The sequence below is a fragment of the Phasianus colchicus genome, chromosome 3 (assembly GCF_987193195.1).
Source record: "Phasianus colchicus chromosome 3, bPhaCol1.hap1.1, whole genome shotgun sequence".
Taxonomy (NCBI): domain Eukaryota; kingdom Metazoa; phylum Chordata; class Aves; order Galliformes; family Phasianidae; genus Phasianus; species Phasianus colchicus.
In genome coordinates, this window is record NC_143438.1 from 25206525 (window position 1) to 25224610 (window position 18086).

At 42.2% G+C, this 18086-nt stretch overlaps 1 protein-coding gene across 1 annotated transcript; it reads right to left on the reverse strand.

The window, feature by feature from the left end:
* Positions 1-11044: 11044 nt before the first annotated feature.
* Positions 11045-18060, reverse strand: CCT5 (chaperonin containing TCP1 subunit 5). Its single transcript, XM_031589204.2, has 11 exons — positions 17881-18060; positions 17618-17678; positions 17357-17521; positions 16450-16648; positions 15293-15485; positions 14688-14837; positions 14224-14343; positions 13663-13848; positions 12644-12781; positions 11999-12179; positions 11045-11319 (listed from the first exon to the last, which is right to left on the reverse strand). The coding sequence occupies exons 1-11, from the start codon at positions 17983-17985 to the stop codon at positions 11192-11194; spliced, it is 1626 nt and encodes a 541-aa protein (XP_031445064.2). The 5' UTR covers positions 17986-18060; the 3' UTR covers positions 11045-11191.
* Between the last annotated feature and the right edge of the window lie 26 nt (positions 18061-18086).

Below are 18086 nucleotides of genomic sequence, written 5' to 3' on the forward strand. Positions count from 1 at the left end.
GTGACAGCTTTCACATCCCCTTGTCCTTCTGTTGACAGTTGTTGCTATTGACACTCCCTCTTGAGAAATTGTTTCATGTTATTAAGGACAGTAAATTTTGAAGAGATTGCTGAACACAGGGTAACATAACCAGCATTCCCAGGAGCATGTTGGGCAGGCTTAACTCCCGGCAATGCCTTCTGCAGAGCCTCTTTGCTTGCACCCCTCTCAGAATCTACTGAAAAAATCATGGCTGCTCAGTCCTATTGGTAGGAATATATTTAATGGCCTGCACTGTTATGATGTGCTGCTACAGGTCAATGCTCTGAGGTTCATGGCTGTGGACAAAGATGCAGGGACAGGGCTGAAGAGACAGTCAGGCGGAGCAGGGACCAAGAAAGGGAAAGAGAAGAAACAACAGCACACAAGGAAGATCTCTGAAAGCTCCTCAGGTCATGAAGGAGAGAAGTTGTTGGTAAGTGTCTTTCTTCGGTGTAAGGAATGTCAGTCCATTGTAGCGTGAGCACTGCAATGCCATCCAGGCCCAACATGCATGGAGATATTCTCACCACCCAGATGGTCCCTGGAGCATAGCACGGCTGCAGCTTCCATGCTTCCATGATCTGTGTGGATCATTGCATAGAAATGCAGTGCTGCTATGAGCTAGGACAGTCTTGTGTCATCTGTGGTTGGATCTATTGCATAAATCAGCTGCACAGTGAAAAATGGCTGCATTTAGTCCATATTGACTAGTCCAAAGGCATGGAAGTTCACTATCTGCTCATGTTGTTCAGTCCCTGGACTCTGGAAACTTATGTCCTCAGGCTTGCCCTCCTTCATACTCACAATGCTCATAGCACATCAGAGAAGACTGCAGCACCTTTATCCCACTATGACTGCTCATCACTCAGCTGGAAACATATGAGCACACTTGCCCGAGGAGCAGCTGCTGTTTGGGTAGGATGGGCACCTTCTATTCCCAGTGCTGGAAGAGTTTAGGGCAAGGGGATGCTGGGGCTCCTGGCAACTTTCTGCATGGCTTTGAAGGTAGCCATTGCCAATCTCTGTTTGAGTTTACTGTTGCTTGGCTACCTCCAGGAACTGCTGAACTGGTTGGCATCCTCTGGACTGCTTCATAATGGAAATCTGGGATTAAGGCGAGCTGTGATAGGCAGCAATTCTGACAGCCTGCAGTCCTCCCACTAGTCTTTGGCTGCACAACGGCATGTCAGGAATTGGATAGGGCTGGCAGAGACTTGGCTGTAACAGGATGCCCCTGTCCTTTTCTTTCCTTCCATCACTGGTTTATGGCACGTGGTGTGTGGGGACTGCCAGGTGGTCATAGGAATGTTGAGACATCAAAAGGGAAAGTATTGTTGCTGCAGCAGGGTAAATGGATGCCATTGCCAAATTCTACAGCCTTTGCATAACTGGCCACTCACCACCAAAACTGGTTTGGTTCAGTGGGTAAAATCTCACTGATGAGAAGTTCGGACACTGAGCTGTAAATTAGGTCACCCAGAAGATAGGACCAGGGATCAATCTTCAGTAATTCTGACTTCATATCTCCTTAACTGGCAGATATGTGACTACATTTGCAGAGCTGGGCAAAGAATCAGAAGTCCCAACCCTGAGCCTCAATTTTCCTTTCCACCACTTCCTTTCTATTGCCGTTAACCCTCACCCACTGGACTTCATCTTGGGATTGTATTCTTTGAAAGGAGACTTTGACGCATTAACAGCATAAGATTGAGCTAAGCCAGGGAAGTATGAATGCCTAGGACTGGAGCTAAACAGATCAGTGACAGGAATGTGTTTTCCAATAGGGAGGTCACCAGTTGTGCCCACAGAAGTATGTTGAAATATATTTAGAAAAGGACTGTGAGAGTTATTCAAGGTCTTGCAGCTTTGCTGAAGGAAACAAGAAAAGAGGACAAATTTTATTTAATAGCATGGATCTGAACATGCTTGCATAGGACAGTAGATTGCTGTCATGATGGAGGTTGGAGTCCTTCCAAGGATCTTCACAGTGGAGTCTCCAGACAAATTAAGTTAGACTTCATGAACTGTTGTTTTGCTAAATTCTTATATCCAGCTGGACCACAGTCCTATGTATCTTTGCCAGCATATGCATAGTCTATTGCTATTACTTTTCTTAAACAATATACATCTCCTGATTATCTGAACTATCTACAAAAGGCTATTCTGTTCACCCATTTCTTCATCTGCAGAAATAGAAACAATTAGAAACAAACCCTATCCCTAACCCTAATTATCTATGTATAACTTGGTGAGTGCTCAGTTCCCACAGTAGACTCTGAAGTGGCCAGATTCTCCACTCACTTAGTTTACATGCTGAAACAAAAGAATTTGTCTGGGTACAACAGGAACTGCCTGGGAGGAATCTCCATGGAATTCCAAAATGTACATTTGAATATTCCTGCTGCAATTAGTTAAACACTTAGTTGTGAATGTGGGTAAGAGTTCAGTCAGTTACAGAATCACAGAATTTTAGAGGTTGGAAGGGACGTCTGGAAATCATCTAGTCTAACTCCCCTGCTTAAAGCAGGTTTCCCACAGTAGGTTGCACAGGAAAGCTTCCAGCTGGGTTTTAAATATCTCCAGCGGAGACTCCACAACCTCTCTGGACAATGTGTGCTCTGTCACTTTCGAAGTAAATAAACTTTTCTTCATGTTTGGATAGAACTTCCTGTCTTCCAGTTTCTGTCCGTTGATCCTTGTTCTGGGCATCCCTGAAAAGACCCTAGCCCCATCCTCTTGGTATCCTCTCTTAGGGTTTTGATAAGCATTAATAAGATCCCCTCTCAGTCTTCTCTTCTCCACGCTGAACATTCCCACATCTCTCTGACTTTTCTCATACAGGAGATGCTTCCGTCCCCTCATCATCCTTGTGGCCACCTGCTGGCCTCTGTCTTGAAGTTCCATGCCTTGAAGTGAGGAGCCCAGAACTGGACATGTAACTCCAGATGTGGCCTCAAGAGGGCAGAGTAGAGGGAGCAGATCATCTCCCTCGACCACACTCTTTTAATGCACCCCAGGATTCCATTGGCCTTCTTGGCCATAAGGGCACACTGATAGCTCTCAAGTTGACATCATGTCTCACTGTCTCATTTCAGTCTGTTGCCTCATCTGTGCAGATGAACAGCCTAGGAGTTCCTCGTCTGTCAAGGGAATTAATGTCTTCTGTGTGATAAATGTGGATAAAGGCAGAGACCTGTCACCCAGCTACACAGTAGGTTTAGCCTTTGGATGAACTTGAGTTTGATACTTGTAACTTAAATTGCACTCTTGCCACGCACCAAATGACTAGAAATAATGTAATGGAAGTTTGACATGGTATCATTCAAAAACAATACAATGTTGCTGTAGCTGAAGAATGAGGGGCTGATTGGCACAGATGTATGTCTGTCTACACAACCCCACAAAGAATTCCTACAGAAGGAAAATGTTTGAGGACTTTTATTGCTGGAGTTGTGTTCTGGCAAAAGGCTCTGAAAGCAGTATCTCTCTGTGTAGTCAAACAAATTTCCTCTGACCAGCTCTGGTAGTTCCTTTCCAGGTCACTTAATGACTTATGTAATTTGCCTTGTTTAAAACAGAGCTGCCTATAGTCGCACCGTTTGGATCTTATATCAGCTGTGTTAAGCACATGCCTCACCACAAACTTATAGGCCACAAATTCCTAATTCTAGGGAAAGCAAGAACAATTTCTGCATGGCCTCATGTACTGTTGTTTCTTGTGTACCAAATATTTTGTATGAGTACTTATGCTAAGCTCTGATACAGGTTTTGTTTCTCTTTAGTGGCTCTTTGGACTTTTTTCAGCTTGCTGCCTGTAAGATGGCTGTAACAGGAGCATTTGCAGGTTAGAATTGTGTGAGGGAGGGCAGCAGGTCAGGATGAATTTTACAGCCCTGCCTCTAAACTTTCTGCTTGTTCTTAAGGTCTGGGAACAATTGTACAGGGAAATTGCTGTTCTCACATAGATAATCAGAGATAGTAAAGAAGAAAGTGTAATGGGAACTCTTTGCTGGAGGTCAGGGACCTTTGCTTACCAAGCAGAAAAGCAAACATTGTTTCAGAGACAGGGTAACTTTAGGAAGTATAGTGTTCAGCTCCCTTTTCCAGCTCTTCCCTTTATCCCAGGATCTCTCAGGATGCTGGCAGAAATGTTCACACTTATTTACAGAGCCATTGCCATTGCCTTGCAGATCTCCCTCATTAGCCTTAGTTAGCTTCAGTGTCTTCATTTATATTTGTGATTTGGACAAATCATATGTATCACATGTGCAACCTGAGTACATGTTGCTGCCTGTCACTCATCTTCTGCCTTCCACAGAAATTCTGACACACAGACCATGAACAATCAGGACCAGGGCTACGATCTGGGCAACTGAGACACCAGAGCTGCTAAATTTCTTTCCGTGTGGGCTTGAAAAGGCATCTGTTATTATCTTATCGGTGCCCCTACTTAAATAGCTCTTGTAAGGTGAGGAGCTAGCCCAACTTGAAACCTTGCAGGAGCTGGTCTGTCCCCATCCTGCCACATCAACAGAGCAATCCTTCCTCCCCACTTAGTTTCTAAGTGGTATCCTGTTTTTTGCAGGTACCTTCAGGGGATGTTTCACTGCAGGAATTTTCATGACCACTTCTCAGTCCTTTGGATGCTCATACTGCTGTGTTTCAGCAGCTAAGCCTCCAGTGCTGGGAATGAGCCAAGGAACCAGACACCCATACCCACTAGCTCCCGTCTCAGCAATCCACATTGGCTCAGGATTTAGTAATACAACTTGCTTTTCACTGCTGTGTGCTGCTCCCACTAGAACCTAGTTCCACCTCCTCCCATGCTCAGTTTCAGATGGAAATTGAAGCTAACACTTCAAATCAAGCTAGCACTACTAAATATCTGCTGAACTGTGTTAGCCCTGTTAGCTTTTGCACTTCTACTCAGAAATAATGCTCAGTGCTCAGTTTTGAGAACCGCGTGCCTCTATTTAGGTTCTCTGCTCTTTCTAAGCAACCAGGAGCTAGGTAGTTACATGCTTTTTGCATTATCAGAAAAGTTGCTGCAACTTTCCACTGTCAAGGAAGATGGGACTAGGCAACTCTGATTTGTTCCTCTCCTATAAACTTGCATGATCCCAAAATGAAGGGAACAAGAGAAAGATCCTGTCAGAGATCCTGAAGAGTCAGAAATGGAGCTCCCATGAGATTTGTAGCAGTAGCTTTTCTTAGATACTGAGTCACCATAGCTGAAAAGCAAGGCAGCACAACCAGCATTAAGATGATGTTCCAGTGCAAGCCTGTGCCAGATTTACGCAGCAGAGGATCTTTCCTAAGCAGGTTTTCAGACATGTCTGCTTTGCCAGCCCTCTCCACACGTCACCTTCCATCTCTCTGGACTACCTTGCCAGTCACTACCTCTTGTAATCACTTAACTTTTGGCACTGTCCTTAATTCAAAAGCAGCGCTGGAGTCTTGCCTTTCCTGGCCTTTGGCCTTTTTCCACTTACTAGAGACGTGTTAATGAGAAGACCTTGTATCTAATCACCTAGTCAAGACACTAGCAAAATGCCAGCCAGCACAGTAGCTGCATGTGAAAAATAAGAAACCAGTTAATGTCAGCTTAGACTGCTGCTTGAAGGGTCCTTAGAGGAGGGTTAGGTTCACTGGAAAACCCAGCTGAGGGTGAAGGCAGTCAGCTCCTGCCCCCGGTTGGACAGACAGACCTGGCAGTGAGCAGCAGAGAAGGCGGCGATGTATGCGTGGGAGAAAGGTCAGGAGATTGCAGAGGGCTTTGCACCTGCAGCCTGGGTGATGGGAATGGCCAGTGAGTGATGAATAGGAGCAGCTGGCAGAGAGGTTCACCACCAGACAGTCCAGTTAGAGAGTGGGAACTCAGCAATTTTCATGCTGGACGGGTTTTTTACGATACACTGAGAACTAGGTGACATAAGGCACATAAATCAAGGCAGCTTCTTGAAACTGAGACAATCTGTGGCCCTGATGCCCTCGGGCTGGAGCAGCTGAGGTGACACTGGATAGTCCCTGTGTACACAGGCCCTGTTTGTGCTAGCAGGGTGACCACCCGCCTGCTCTGGAGGGAAGAACAAATGTTTTTTTGAGGATACAACCTGGTTACATATGAATTATACAGAAACCAAAAGTTTTCCTCCCATGGTATAAAAAGACACTATGCCGTACCAGAACTTGTGAAATCTAAACTCCAACCAAACATTTAAATATTTCACGTGCATTTATTTTTTGGCTTATTATACTATGAAACCATACTAATGAGTTTTATTATATTTGCTCGTTCACATCCATCTGCTTTGGTTTTCATGGAATCATTTAGTTTGGAAAAGACCTGTAAGATCAGTCAGTCCAACCATCAGCCCATCCTCACTGTGCCCACTAACCATGTCCCTCAGTGCCACACCAACACAGTTCCTGAACACCTCCAGGGATGGTGACTCCAACACCTCCCTGAGCAGCCTGTTTTTTCTATTTCTTGTCTCCTCCTGTTTCTCTCTTTGGGCCTCTCAACTGCCCACCTCAGAAAATGAGAGTGTACAAGTTTCTGCCTGCCCCACTGTCTCTCCTTGAGTTATTTGAAGCAGGCCCCTGTTCCCTTTCAACTCCTGCCACTCACGTATGGCATTAAAACTTCATTCTCTCCCAAGAGACACTAGGAAGAGCGAGTGCTGCCTGTGGATGTGACATGGTGCCATTGTCAAGATGCAGCAGGAGAAGGCTGCTCCACAGGGAAAGGTGGGCCAAGAACTGAGGATGACAGCAGGGCAGGCAAGGACAGCTCATAGGCAAGGGGGACAAGCAGGAAAAGCAGGGCATCCAGAGATGGTGACCATGGTCAGCCAAGAGCCCATATCACCAGGCAAGACCATCACAAGGCTAGAGCAAGTCACTAAATCAAAGCAGCACTGGAGTCAAGGCACAGACACAGATAAAAGGTAGCTCCAGGTGAGGAGCAAGGAACTGGGCCTGAATTTAATTGCAGCTCCTGAGGGAAAGGGAGAGGCATCTCCCACCCCACACTTTTGATAGCAGTCTAATTGAAGATGACACATCTGTGCCTCCTGCACAAGTATCCAAACCCTGGGAAGGAGGCAAGGAGAGTGCTGTCAGAGCCCCGGAAGTGGTGTCCCATATTGAGGGAGCAGGCAGATGCCAGGCAGCTGACAGGGATCCATTCCTTTCAGTGCCTGTGCTGCTGCTGTTCAGTGCTAAACACTAGGACTCTCACTATAGCACAGAGACTGGTCCTAAATAACCTAGGGAGAAATACCATAAAGATGCAGATTCTAGCACATGTACAACAGGTTCAGCGTCTTGCAGAGAACACGCTAAAGCATTACCCTCCTATCATCTGAGTTTAGCAAACTGTCTCTGTTGTATCACAGAGAGGACTTGTTTACAAAGCAAATGCTGTCAGTCCATTTAATTGGCTCTTTAACACGGTGAGAAATGTTCCCTGGCAGAGAGCTCCCGGGAAGCCCTCCAAGATGTGAAATGGAGAGGACAAACAGGGCTAGTTCCTCCCAGCTGAATCATCCCTCCTGGGATGATGGTACAAGTTCAGGACCTGTAACAGCCACAGCCCATATAATAGCAATTTTTAACGGTGCTTGGCATGGTTATGATGGAGGAAGGAAGTTTTCCTAGCTTGTTCTTTACGGTAAAACGGCTCAAGGTTGGTTGATCCCTGTCCATCTGAACTATGTAAAGGACTTGCTGCTGCTTGCTTGCACTCAGAAAACATCAAAGGTAGAAGTTTTTCTCCTAAGTGTAGGAGTAACACATTTGTAGTAGAAAAGGTCAGTTTGTAGAGAAACAAAAATGTTGTTTCATAGCTCTGCATAATCTTCTTCCTGGAAAAACCCACCCAGATCCGACACAGCTGAGTCACTGCTGTGCACCCAAAGCCAGGATCCCAGCCCTGGACAGACTGCACCCAGCAGCTGCTGGCTGCCACGAGCTGGGTGTGACCAAGGGATGGAGAAGAATTTGCAGACTGTGCTCTGGGAACCTCCTCCAAGCACCTGCAAAGATGAGCATTGTGTCAGTGCAGAGAACAAGAGATGGAAGAAGAAAAGGAACTAGGCCCAGGAACACAGCATGAGAGGCTTAGAAATTGGTCTGAGTTCTGATGCCAAATGGCTTTTCTATGAGTTTAGCTGCACAATGAATGATCCGAGTGAGGGTTCTAGGATGACACAAAACACTGGATTTAAGAGGGAATTGTTATGAAAACAATTCAAGAAACTGAGCTTTTGAAAAGATTCAGATCGTGCTGGTGACAAACGTGTGGCATGCTGGTGCTGCTGGGAGAAAGCTGCCACACTTCAGCTTGCTGTTCAGTCCAGCTGCAGTCCCCTTATGGCAGTGATATACTTACATTGCCCTCCAGTGGTGAGCATTGCATTTTGCCAAGTTAATGGAAAAATTCAAAGGCCAGTGAAACACTTCATTTCATTACCAGTGTTTATCTCCCACAATTCAGATTCGGCCCCAAATCCTAACAGTGGGTTTGTGGTTAAACAAAACAGCGGGTGTGACAATCACTCCTGTCTTGAAAGCATACCATCTTGAGCTGCATCGCTTTCAGTAATCTGGTTTAATGCTTTCAGTTGCATGTCACTGTCCTCCTATTATCTATGCAAGACTTAAATGTCAACTATGTGTATGTGTTAAATAACATATATGATAATGCTACATGTTATTTTGAAAACCAGAAGTAAAAAACCTCAGGAAAAACCCTTCATTTTTAGAATTCTGTCAATGTTCCACTACCAGTCTTCAAACATTCCACATGAAGGTGTCATTTAAGATTAAATAATATTTACATACATATGAAGACTTCAGTTTCCTTAATTCAAATTAATGAGAAGGATCACCTTTTCCCTGTTCCAGAGGCTTCTGGACTGCAGTAAAAAAAAAAAAAAAAATCCAACCCCCCCCCCCAAAAAAAAAACAAAACCCCAAATCTGACCAAGTTTCAACTTGCACATCCCCAGAGCCTCCTGGCCTGATGGCCTGCAAGTCTTTTTGGAATTGGGAGTGATCTGGTCTACATTACGGCCTGCAAGCTGCAAGCTGCTGTGAACCGATACAACACACAGAGAGCAGAGCACTATCAGAGCTTTCTCCCCTCCAATGGCAGTGCTGCTGCACAGAGCCCTCCTTCCTTCACATCTGTCAAGCAGCCAGAATGCTCAAATGCAAACAATATAGGGGGTGTCCACCTTTGCTCTTTCACCTGGGCATCCCACATTTAAAACAAACCACATCTTCTAAAACATGCTGAAAAAAAAATATGTAACTGAAACAGCTAATAGGCGAAGCTTTTAAACAATTTGGCAATGGAATTCAGTTCTGAACAAGACAGGAAACAGGATTTCATGAGAGAAACAAATGAAACACGAATAACAAACCATTTTCTCACTTGCTTTCTATCATATGTACAACTTCACCATCAGGTGGAAAAGGTACAATACAACTCCTATGGAAGTTATAGCAACAGGTTTTTTTTTTTTTTGGTTGGTTTGTTTGCTTGTTTTTTGCTACTGAGCAACAGAAGAGATGGCTCTGTATCCATCCAATAAATTTACGGGGTACTAAGAATCACTATTACAATGAGGAATTGATTCAGAATTCCAAACTTCAGCAGCAGTAGAAGTGACTTACTGCTTTTGCCTATTGAACTGCACGTAAATAAAACAGTTTTTGAACAAGGCAAAAAAACCCCAAACCAATAAATAATCAAGAAACAAGTTATGCTACTCAGCTTCTAACAATTACAATAGTGCTTCATAGGACTCTTCCTTAATTAGTTCTAGAAATACACTTTTATCCACATTTTAAGGTGGAACTTTCTCACCACAAAGAATCAATTTTTTTTACCTTCCCTTTGCTGACACTCGCTGAAGGACATTGTTTCATTTAAAGTGCTGCATAATCTTAATACATTACAGGAACAAAACATACCAGCTAATCGTACTATAGGTAGTTTTCTCTGTACTACTATGCTCTGAAACTTTAAACTCTGCATATGAAATATAACTTGTATAACGCTGATATTTTCAATACTTTGTGCAGTTCTGGTCTAACCCTTCTAAGCATGTAAGTAATACACTCCTTTGTAGTAGCATAGGTAAGTTCTAGAAAACAAACAACAATTAAAAAAAAAAAAAGCCCACACCTGGATGAATGTGCATCCCTCTGAAAAAAAAGAATTCTCCTTGCACATAGCTCAGCAACACCCTACAAGGAAAAGATTAACCTCAGCTTTTATTGTGTTAATACGCCAAATGAACATTAAAATACTCAGATAAGCCGTTTGAAAATTCTGCAAGGAACAGTAAGATTATTATCTTCCTAAATCCTTTCAGAATGGCAATGAAATGCCCAGTGGCACGTATTTTATATATGGTATAGAGCTGTTCATTTAGCTCATTTCTTGTAATGTGATGTTCATTCGTGCCACTATTCAAATGGCAATAACATTGAATAAACTCAAGGCTGTCAAGATCTGGGAATGCATCACAGGTGTTTAAGCAGCTTGTATTCAGTATCACAAGTGAAAACTGGCAAGCAACTGGAAACATATTACATGGTACCTTAAGTCTTCAAATGCAAACTTTATAATCCATATATTTAGCATGTAAGAATTACTATAATTATTTTCGGCTTCATGCACTACAGAGTGACAGGTTCTTAAAATGGAAATCTGTGGGCTTTGCTTACAAGCAGTTAAAGAACTTAGCTGTAGGAACAATGGAAAAGGACCTATGAAATTTTATTAATGCATAGAATCAGAGAATCACAAGGTTGGAAAGGACCTACAAGATCATCTTGTCCAACCACCCTCCTAACACTATTAATACCCACTAAGCAACTAAATGCATTAGCATTATCCACACCTCTCCCCCTGCTACAGATGTTTTTTCAAAACGTTTTTCCTAAGAATATTTACAACTGTCTACAAAAAGACGCAATGACAGCTCTGAAACAAGTCTTGAAACCATCAGTGCTAAATTGCATTTTATTTCCAACAATTAGCCATTACAGTATTTGAAACAGCGTCCAAAATAAATAGCTGAAGATGAAGCATCAGAATACTACCGTCTTCGCTACTGCTGTGGCCCCCTTAACTTCTCTTGATTTTTAACCTTTACTCTTCAGATTCTCCAGGCCTACGGATATCATCAATCTTCAGAATCATTCTAACGACCTGAGTTGCCAGAGAAATCTGTTGTTTCTTACCAATCAAGGTTTCTATAACATGTTGCTGTTTCATATCTGTTAAAAAAAAAAAGATGTGAAAGCATTAGATATCCTCCTCAAACCCAAATGTAATATTTACCCAAGACAGTTATTTTCTATGTAATTTTAAAGAACGTAATAACATTATTTCTCTTGGCAATCATAATGAATTTGTATAAATTACACCTTTAAGCCTGGGTTCTTCCCCAAAATCTTAAACATTAATATCAAACTCTCTTTTCACAACTAACTCTTCCTCATTTGTTACTTCAACTTCCTGCATTTCTTTATACAGATATCAGAAGCATCCAAAGAGTAGAGCAGTCAGTGAAAGTTGAAGTGCCACAATACAGAAATATCAAGGAACTATTATGCATTTACATAAGCACAACACCTGATGTTTCAAAATTTTCTTTTTTCCTCATAAATAAACATCAGAATAAGAATTTGAAGTGTAAGTTCAGAGGAAAATAAATGCCCATACACTGACATTTTAAATCTGTCAGTTACAGATTTTCTTCTTCTTGTACATAATTTATCTCTCCACCCCCATTCCCACTTACAAGGTAAGATAAGAGACTTTGTAATTCTGACAGACATATTAAAGAAGAAAAGAAAAGAAACAAAATAAGAGTGCTGATAAAATAGAAAGCTTTCAGATTTCTGAGGAAGGAAATCCTGTTACGTTCCCTGTTCTCCATGTTATACTTCTTACCATTTGTTCCTTTCTGCAAACAATCAATGCCAAGAGCGGGATTGTTTTCCTTCACTTGCCTAGCCCGTACTTCAGTCATTGTCTGAATTGGATTCATTCCACTGTTCTCCGAAAGGGCCATGGGGATTACCTCCAGGGCATCTGCAAACGCCCTCATCGCATACTGTTCCAAAGATGGGCACTAGGAAATGAAAAATAAAAACGATACAGCTTTTATTTCCAAAGTGAGCAAAAGTGCACTTTCACACTAGCTACAGAGTACTGTATGCAGTTTTCTCGGTAATACTCCCCTCAATAACTAACAGTATTCTGAATAACTAGTCACAAATAAAAGCCATTTTATACTGCTCTTATCAGAAAAAGTCCTTGCAACACCTTTACAAAGGGGTGAAGTAGAACTTTAATACTGGTTATCAGTAAATGTCAGGAAGTTCCATAACATGCGTTTTCTGAAAACTCTGAAGTCTTTTAGAAGCTCTTCAAATAACAGACTGTAAGAGCATTCAGCTACACAGACCTCCCTGGAAATTATACGAAGCTGCTTAGGTTGCGGTTGGACTTGATGATCTTGAGCAATTCTATGATTCTACAGTCTCTTTCTTTCTCAAGGGAAATTAAGGAAAGTTGTAAATGCTCCTTCCTTACCTTATCTGCTGCTTCACTGACTGCCAAGGCACACGAAATTTCAGCTGCACCACCACCATACACAATGTGGTTATCACGAACGAGATTCCGGATCACACACAGCGCATCATGAAGAGATCGCTTTGCTTCTTCAATAATCTGAAATGATACAGTAGCACATACTTTATACTACACACAACTGAAGAATATGAAGATGCATTTCCTAGTACAGAAAAAAAGAATGCAAGTAAACAATAGGCTTCCAATACTTGAAGGGAGCATATAAACAGGAGGGGGAACGGCTGTTTACAAGGGTGGATAGTGATAGGACAAGGGGGAATGGTTTTAAACTGAGACAGGGGAGGTTTAGGTTAGATGTTAGGAGGAAGTTTTTCCACACAAAGGTGGTGACACACTGGAACAGGTTGCCCAAGGAGGTTGTGGATGCCCCATCCCTGGAGGCGCTCAAGACCAGGCTGGATGTGGCTCTGGGCAGCCTGGTCTGGTGGTTGATGACCCTGTACATAGCAGGGGGGTTGAAACTAGATGATCTTTGAGGTCCTTTTCAACCCAGGCCCTCCTATGATTCTATGATAGGATTGATGTGACTTTAACACAAACACAATTGCCTACAAACCCCCACCTCCCTAAATTTTTCCACACTGCAGGTAAAGTTTAGACAAAATTAATGGTAGAGTTAATAGGCTCTTAAAATACAAGATACTACATATTCAATCACTTATGTATAAAACATCACTAACTAGCTGCTGTGATTTATCCCAGCAGGGTGCCAGTTTGGATCAGTTGTCCTGGTTCTGTCACTTCCCAACTCCTTGTGCTGCCTCAGGCCCTCAATGGCAGGGCAGTGTGAAGAGCAGAAAAGTCTTTGGCTCTGTCCAGAACCACATCGCAACGAGGAGAACATCAGTGTGTCATCACTGATGTGATTATATTATTTCCCTAAATCCAAAAACTATCACCATACCAGCTACTAGGAAGAAAATTAACTATCCCAGCCAAAACCAGGACACAAACCTTACCATTTTATTTCCTCCTCTGATGAAAATGGTCACTGCTCTAGAATTCTGGCACTGTTCAATGACAAGCATTCTGTCCTTTGTTGTGCCGAAGGAGATCTCTCTGACAATACCAGCAAAACCCAGTTTCTCTGGTGTGAGCTCACAGAAACGAGGAACGATGCGTCCTCCAGTTGCAATGGCGATTAACTGAAATTAAACAATCAGTTATTTTAAGAAGACTTTTCCACAATGATTTTTAAAAGAAGAGAACCTGTCAAATATCTCCAAAGAATTTACCTTCCCATCAGGCAATGCCTTGATTCTAAAACAAGACAGAAAGCAAAATTGCTCCGAGCGACATAAAACCCATAAGGACAATTATGCATGGAATCCAGTACACACCACAATCCCACTGACGCCAGCACATACAGATCCCCAGTGATTTTGCTTCAGTATGTGCCAGTACTACATCACAATAATATAATTCTACTCAGAAAGCCTAAATTTCTAACTTGTACAGCAGACTACTCAACAAAGGTTTGAGATCTGGTAAAAATCCCAGTTCGGGAAGATTTTACTTACTTCTATTTCAGGTCCACCAACCCAACGAACAGCAGGCAGCTCATTCTGAAGCAGCAAGTGGTTTGCCTCATCATCAAAACCCCACTGGCAAATAGCAAGGTTTGCACCAGTGTCTTTTATCTGAAAGCAGCACACAATGACAATAATCAGCACCAACACAAAAATGAAGAATTTCATAAACGAACCTCTTTGTTGTTTTAGTTCTATTTTTTTCAAAATAGAAGTCTGAAGAAAACATGTATATCTGTACATAAAGACATACGAAGAAATGAAAGTAAATTTCAAACTGGAGTGTTATCTATTACTTAGATAAACTTCACTTTCATTCATACACTTAGAACCGTCAACATGTTGCCTCTTATCTGGATTACTAGCTTATCAGTAGAAATAAATGGATGCACTATGCTGCTTTGTGTAAAGGCCTCAAAAATATATATACAGAAATATAATTCTGAAGACTCTACCTGTTTCACCATCTCTTCAAACTTCTCTTTTTCGTATTTCTGCAGAGCCTTGTAATCGTCTACAGATGTGACATCAAGCTTATGTTTGGTTTTAGGCTTTGGTGGTTCAAACGGGCAAGTCAGGATCGCAATTTTAGCATCTTTAAGCTCCTGTACAATAATAAAAAGTTGAAGTTTGATGACAGTCACACCTTCTTCTTGTATTTGCACAATGCAGACATTCCCTTTAAAAAAGTAGAGACTGTAGGATCCTTGATGATCACTTAAATGATTCTATGCTGAAGCCAGTTATACTCAAACAATTTTATCAAAAATTTCACTTGAAAGAAATAAATTCCACAGCTTCAAAACACAAGTGTTTAAGCACTCATCAGTCTTCAGTCATTTATTTTAAATATTAGGTGTTTAGAAAAGAAGAACGCTTCCTCTCCGCAGTGGAGATTGAAAATTTTACCCACTCACTTTCACAGACACTTCTGACTGTGCGACTGATCCTTTCCTCTAGCCTTCCTTTCCACAGGATAAACGTCAGTGCAACCTAAATGCTACTCGTTAAATGTTATTTCAACTGTTACAGATGAGATGCAGACACAGGATTCACTCACCTTAGGCATCTGTGGATGACTGAAATCTTTATCCACAATCACTCCCTTTACCAGCTGCGTGTCTTCCAGTCTGCCTCCCACTTTGCCTTGTACTTTGATCAACTCAAAATCAACATCCTTACGTTCCATATCCGCTACTGTCAGTACAGCATTCACAGCAATTTCTGCCATTTGTCTGTGACAACGGTTAACTCTAAATTTAAAGAACATACAACAAAGTTGTGTTATATTTGCATATTTAGAAGAAGCCGATTCTATCAATTCTGAACAGAAAAAGAATATGTATATATAGCCAACATATTTTGTTTGCTGCATGAAGAGAAGGCATGCAGCTCATTGATGCACAGGAATATGAACATGCTAAATGTGACAAAAAAATCGTAGATTGTCTACATATCCTTTGTGAACATAGTCTCAAGACACCAATAGGAAACAAGTGAGGAAAATTAAATACTACTCAAAACACTCAAGTCACAGAAACCACTGTTAACACAGGTCTGCCAAGAAAGACCTTACAAAGCGTCACAAGATGATAATCATAAACTGCACTTTGTAACAACTTCTGTCCCAAAGTAATTAAAAATGGCACACAGCCATCTGTATTTTTCTGTCTTTAATTTTCTCTCATGCCTTTCCTATAATTTTAGGGACAGAACCCACAGTGGTATCTTAAAAAGTTGGTCCCTAAAGAGTAACAGACAAAAATTGGCTGAGAAATGACACCAATGCTTATTCATTCTATACTGCATAGCAAGAAAATTATGTACAGTAAAAGCATCTCCATCCCTAAGGTGTAATTTATATATATAGAAAGAGAACCAGTAATGAAAATCGCAATTGTGAATCCAGAACTTTTCTGAGTCTGTTCAGAAAAAAAAACTACCTTTATAAAAATAACTGAACGTTAGGACTCAATGTTTCTAAGTACCAAGATAGAGTAATACAGAACAGAATGGGTAGAAAGAAAATGATTTTGCAGCTGTTTAACTTCACGAAATTGCCCCTTGGAAAATAAGGACTTCACAATTTCTTATCCTGAAATATGAATTCATTGAGAAATTTGCTGCAAATATAATAAAGCTTTCAGCAGCTCCTCCAATAACAAAAGAGTATGTATGGAAAACATAGATACTTTCATTAAGCTTTTATAAACTTACACTTTAGAGCCTAATGTGGTCTTTGCTGTCTGGATCAGAGGTTCGATGTTCTGTGGATCGACTGGAAAGCTGTCACTGATTTTGTCCAGATGCTCAACAGCAATGCGAGCTGCCTGCTCATAACCATCAGCTATTCTGATAGGGTGAATACCACGATCTAGTAATTGTTCAGCCTGTTCCAATAATGCTCCAGCCAGAACTGTAAAATAGAATTCAAAAACAAACGTTTACTCTCCCACAGATGGGGGCATGATACACAGTCAAGAGTTTAAAAAGTATGCCTTAAGATTTTTTCTACTGTATTTTAACTGTTTGAGATTTATTAGGTAAAAAGAATGGTACCACCAAACTCATATTCACTAAGAAAACTGCATTATTTAGACCAAAGAAACACAGAAGCCAATAGTGATCACTATGGCAGAAAACCATGAAAATAAGTTTAGACAAATAGAACTTTCAACACTGATTTCAAACGCAACCACAGTAAAAAAGTAAGTCACAAAACATCTTTCTAATTAAAATGCTCCAAATAAGAAACCAAAAAGAGTACCGAATAAGTAAATATTCTAAAATACACGATGGCAAAGCTACTTTCCTTCTTAAAATACATTTGAAAATATGATTTTATAACTGGGAATCCCACATTAAGGAAAGGACATAAGGGGTAAATTCTTTACCAAGAGAGTGGTGAGGTGCTGGAGCAGGCTGCTCAGAGAGATTGTGGATGCCCTGTCCCTAAAGGTGTTCAAGGCCAGGTTGGATGGGGCCCTGGGCAGCCTGGTCTAGTATTAAACATGGAGGCTGGCAGCCCTGTTTGCAGCAGGGGGCTTGGAGTTTGATGATCTTTGAGGTCCCTTTCAATCCAAGCCATTTTATGGTTCTATGATTAAGCATAACTTGCTCTTACCCACGACTCCAGTGGTTCCATCCCCAATCTCATCATCCTGAGATTTGGCCAGCTCCACCATAAGCTTGGCTATCTGATGATCCACGTCCATCATGTTCAGGATGGTGGCTCCATCATTTGTCACTGTCACCTCACCATCTTTGTCCACCATCATCTTATCCAAGCCTAAAAAAAAAAAAATTCAAAAAGTGAGTGGAAAAAGCTAGAAATCCATAGAAAACAACAAGTGGAAAAGAACGACTATAGCTATTTCATTGTTACCGTTGGGCCCAAGGGACGTTCTCAGAGTAGTTGCCACGGCTTTTGCTGCCATGATGTGAGACTGTAAAACAACGGAGGAAACAGGTAAGTCGCTGCCCAGCCCCAAGCCGTAATACAAAGGTAACTTACAGGCTGTAAGCTCACCGCGGACAGCCGCGTGTGTCTGAGGGCAGACCAAGCATGCAGCGGGCCGTAGGCGGCCTAACGGCGGCACGGCCCAACGAGGTCCCCCCCTGCAGGCAGATCCGGGCCCGCCCGCTCACCTTGAGAGCCTCGAGCCCCATGAGGCGCGTCTTGCGCTCCTGGTCCTTGAGGATAAGGAAAGGCCGCCCATACTCATCAAACGCCAGCGTCCCCATGGCCGACATGGCTGCAGCAGCGCCCACCCGAGCACAAGCCGGATCCCGCCGCGCCCGTCGCGTCGTGGCGTTGTGACGTCAACACGCTCGCCCGCTCCTAGCGCCGCGCC

Coding starts and splice junctions, on each gene's coding strand:
- CCT5 (XM_031589204.2), bottom strand. CDS start 17,985: ATGTCGGCCATGGGGACGCTGGCGTTTGATGAGTATGGGCGGCCTTTC. Junction 17,679..17,880: donor TGGGGCTCGAGGCTCTCAAG/GTGAGCGGGCGG, acceptor GTTGTTTTACAG/TCTCACATCATGGCAGCAAA. Junction 14,344..14,687: donor TTGAAGAGATGGTGAAACAG/GTAGAGTCTTCA, acceptor TGCTGCTTTCAG/ATAAAAGACACTGGTGCAAA.